At 35.0% G+C, this 2664-nt stretch overlaps 1 protein-coding gene across 1 annotated transcript; it reads left to right on the top strand.

Moving 5' to 3' along the window:
• The first annotated feature begins 376 nt into the window (after positions 1-376).
• On the top strand, positions 377-2010 carry LOC120192857 (ethylene-responsive transcription factor ERF024-like). The gene is made up of 3 exons (XM_039195560.1): positions 377-422; positions 1321-1343; positions 1435-2010. Exons 1-3 carry the CDS (start codon positions 377-379, stop codon positions 2008-2010), a joined length of 645 nt encoding a protein of 214 aa, XP_039051491.1.
• The last annotated feature ends 654 nt before the right edge of the window (positions 2011-2664 follow it).

Here is a 2664-nt window from a genome sequence, read left to right as displayed (position 1 = left end):
CGTCAACGACATTAATTTTTTCATTAAGTGACACGTGTCACAACTTGATAATTTTAATATATATATATATATATATAAAATAAAAAAAATTTAAAATTTTAAAAAAAACACATAAATTTTGAAATAACCCCTAAACTTTCCAAACCTTCATTTTAACCCCTAAACCCATACTGATTGCCACCATTTGCCATCGAAGAAGCTCTTCCCAACCTTCCCTCCCCTCGGTGGCCAAAATCCCTGTAAAATCATGACCAGTTGACGATCGATCGATGACAAATCAATGTTTTAAATCCCACAAACCCTAAGATAAAAATCACGATCCCACGTGATTCCAACGGTGAATCAGCGACAACTACGACGACATATAACTAGGATGATGGCAATGACTACGGCGGCGGCGGCGATCATGGTCGGAGAGGGCGGTAACGGTGGATTAAGGTTAGGATTTAGGATTTTGGGTTGTTTTATAATATAAGAAAAGTTAGATTTTTTTTATAAATATACTAATATTTTTAATATTTTTTAAAATAATTTTTAAAATTACCAGGTACTAATACGTGTCATTAACGGAGAAAATTAACACCGTTGATGCCCAAGCGCCTAAAATGCTAACATTTGTAACGTTAGGTGCCCGGATTGCCCAAAAAATATAAGCACTTATTTGACATAAAATATATAGTTTGGACACTTATTTGTGCATTAAGGCATATGGGTAATATGTAAAATTTAGTTTTAACTAATGTAAGTGAGATAATTTTTCCATTCTATATACAGTACCGATGGATTTACACTTCGTTCAAGGTGAGAAGATTTCACTTTAAAATTTACTTTTTTTCTATTTATCATCTAATTTATTAACTTTAAAATTTTTAAAATTATATAAGTGTTTATTTCATATATTTTTTTATATTATATTATATTATATATATCATCTTTAAAAATATTTTTGAATACCTCATTATATAAATATTATGACATTGACAAGTTATCGGAGCTGATGGTCCCCCCATCATTAGAAAGCTCATAGAGAGCTGTAGATCGTTGAGGAAAACAAAGGAAATAGCATTTAGATTTTCATATGCACATATTGTCCTAACTATTAATTTAGAATATTTACAAATAATAATGTGTTCTAAAAACAATTAAAGTTGATACTTGAATTTGATATTTATAAAGATGATAATCAATCTTTTAATCATCAAAGAACTTAACTGGCCTAAAATAATCACTGTTAAGATACACGCACTTATATTCAGCAGCCAAAAACGCAATCCAACCCATATATCCAACATTTATTCTGGTTTACACCCCAACTATCAGCAATTGCAGTTCATCAACAACTGGTTTGCACTTTTGCGGTAAATTTTTGAATCTTTGGGAAATCTGAATTCTTCTCATAAATGGATTCTCCCATTCCCATCTTCAAATCCCAAGTCCTCAAATCACCATGCAATCCAACGAAAGTTCCGGCAGCGGCGGCAGCGGTTCACTGCGACGGGGCGGCACCATGTGTATAAGGGCATAAGGCGTAGGGCAAGTGGGAAATGGGTGTCTGAAATTCGTGAGCCGAGAAAACCTAATAGGATTTGGCTTGGTACGTTTCCTACACCTGAAATGGCTGCCATTGCTTATGATGTGGCGGCACTTGCCCTAAAAGGCGAAGGCATGGAGCTTAACTTCCCCAACTCTGTTGCTTCTTTACCGGTGCCTGCATCGACCTCCCCTCGCGATATCCAGGCAGCGGCGACGTCGGCTGCAGCGGCTTTAGGGGCTGCAAACGATGCTTTAGTCGGGAATGAAGGTAGGAACAACAACTGGATAGGCGCGGAGAAACCAAGTGCTGGCCGTGATGATTTTGTCGATGAGGATTTGATATTCGATATGCCTAATGTTCTTGTCAATATGGCTGAAGGGATGCTTCTTAGTCCTCCTCCATTGGACGTTGATTCCGATCAAACACCTCCCGCCGGTTACGACGGATGCTCCGAGACCCTATGGGAATTTCCTTAATGTTAGTATAATATACTTTCTTCAACATAAAATATCTTTCGTAAAAATAAGGAATGAAAGACGAGCAAGAATATCAACGTCAGCAGGCACTGTTAAAAGTATATGACAGTGCCTAGCATGAATGAAGTAATCCACAAACATGGATTCCGTGTGTTTTCTTAGTGGTTTTCGATTTATTTTAACTTTGAATTGATGTTTCCTACAGGACTTTTCCATTTATGGGATTCATTTTTGGTCAATCCATTTATGGTATTCTCTATCTACTTTTAAGTTGTGTAGTCCTGGTTAGTGTCCGTACATGCATGCTTGAAGCTTGAAAACCCTTAGGGATGAAAACAAGTTTTGAGCCGCTTGTTCGTTCATGCATACTTCTAATAAGCTAAATTAAAAAACTTTTCATATATATATATTTTATTATTAGAAGAGAAGATAATATTCTTTTTTTTTATTAGCATAGTCTTATAGTGTGATTAGAATGTAGCATATCTCCAAGTTAACTGACAATGAATGCACAAATTTTTATAGATACAATTGTTTAACTTAAGACTTTAGGAGAGAACAAGACACCCTTTCATTACTGAAGTCATTTAAAATGTTCTAAAATTCTAATCTTAAATAAAAGATTATTAATATCATTTAATAAGTGAAACTATC

Source organism: Hibiscus syriacus, unplaced genomic scaffold, assembly GCF_006381635.1.
Source record: "Hibiscus syriacus cultivar Baekdansim isolate YM2019G1 unplaced genomic scaffold, ASM638163v2 tig00116982_pilon, whole genome shotgun sequence".
NCBI classification, from domain to species: Eukaryota; Viridiplantae; Streptophyta; class Magnoliopsida; order Malvales; family Malvaceae; genus Hibiscus; species Hibiscus syriacus.
This window is presented reverse-complemented; position numbering and strand designations above follow the sequence as displayed.

What these genes read in the sequence shown, in the direction of transcription:
- LOC120192857 (XM_039195560.1), top strand. Translation starts at nt 377, where the DNA reads ATGGCAATGACTACGGCGGCGGCGGCGATCATGGTCGGAGAGGGCG. An exon ending in GATCATGGTCGGAGAGGGCG is followed by an intron (nt 423 to 1,320) that starts GTAACGGTGGAT and finishes CCCAACTATCAG; the next exon opens with CAATTGCAGTTCATCAACAA. An exon ending in TTGCAGTTCATCAACAACTG is followed by an intron (nt 1,344 to 1,434) that starts GTTTGCACTTTT and finishes TCAAATCCCAAG; the next exon opens with TCCTCAAATCACCATGCAAT.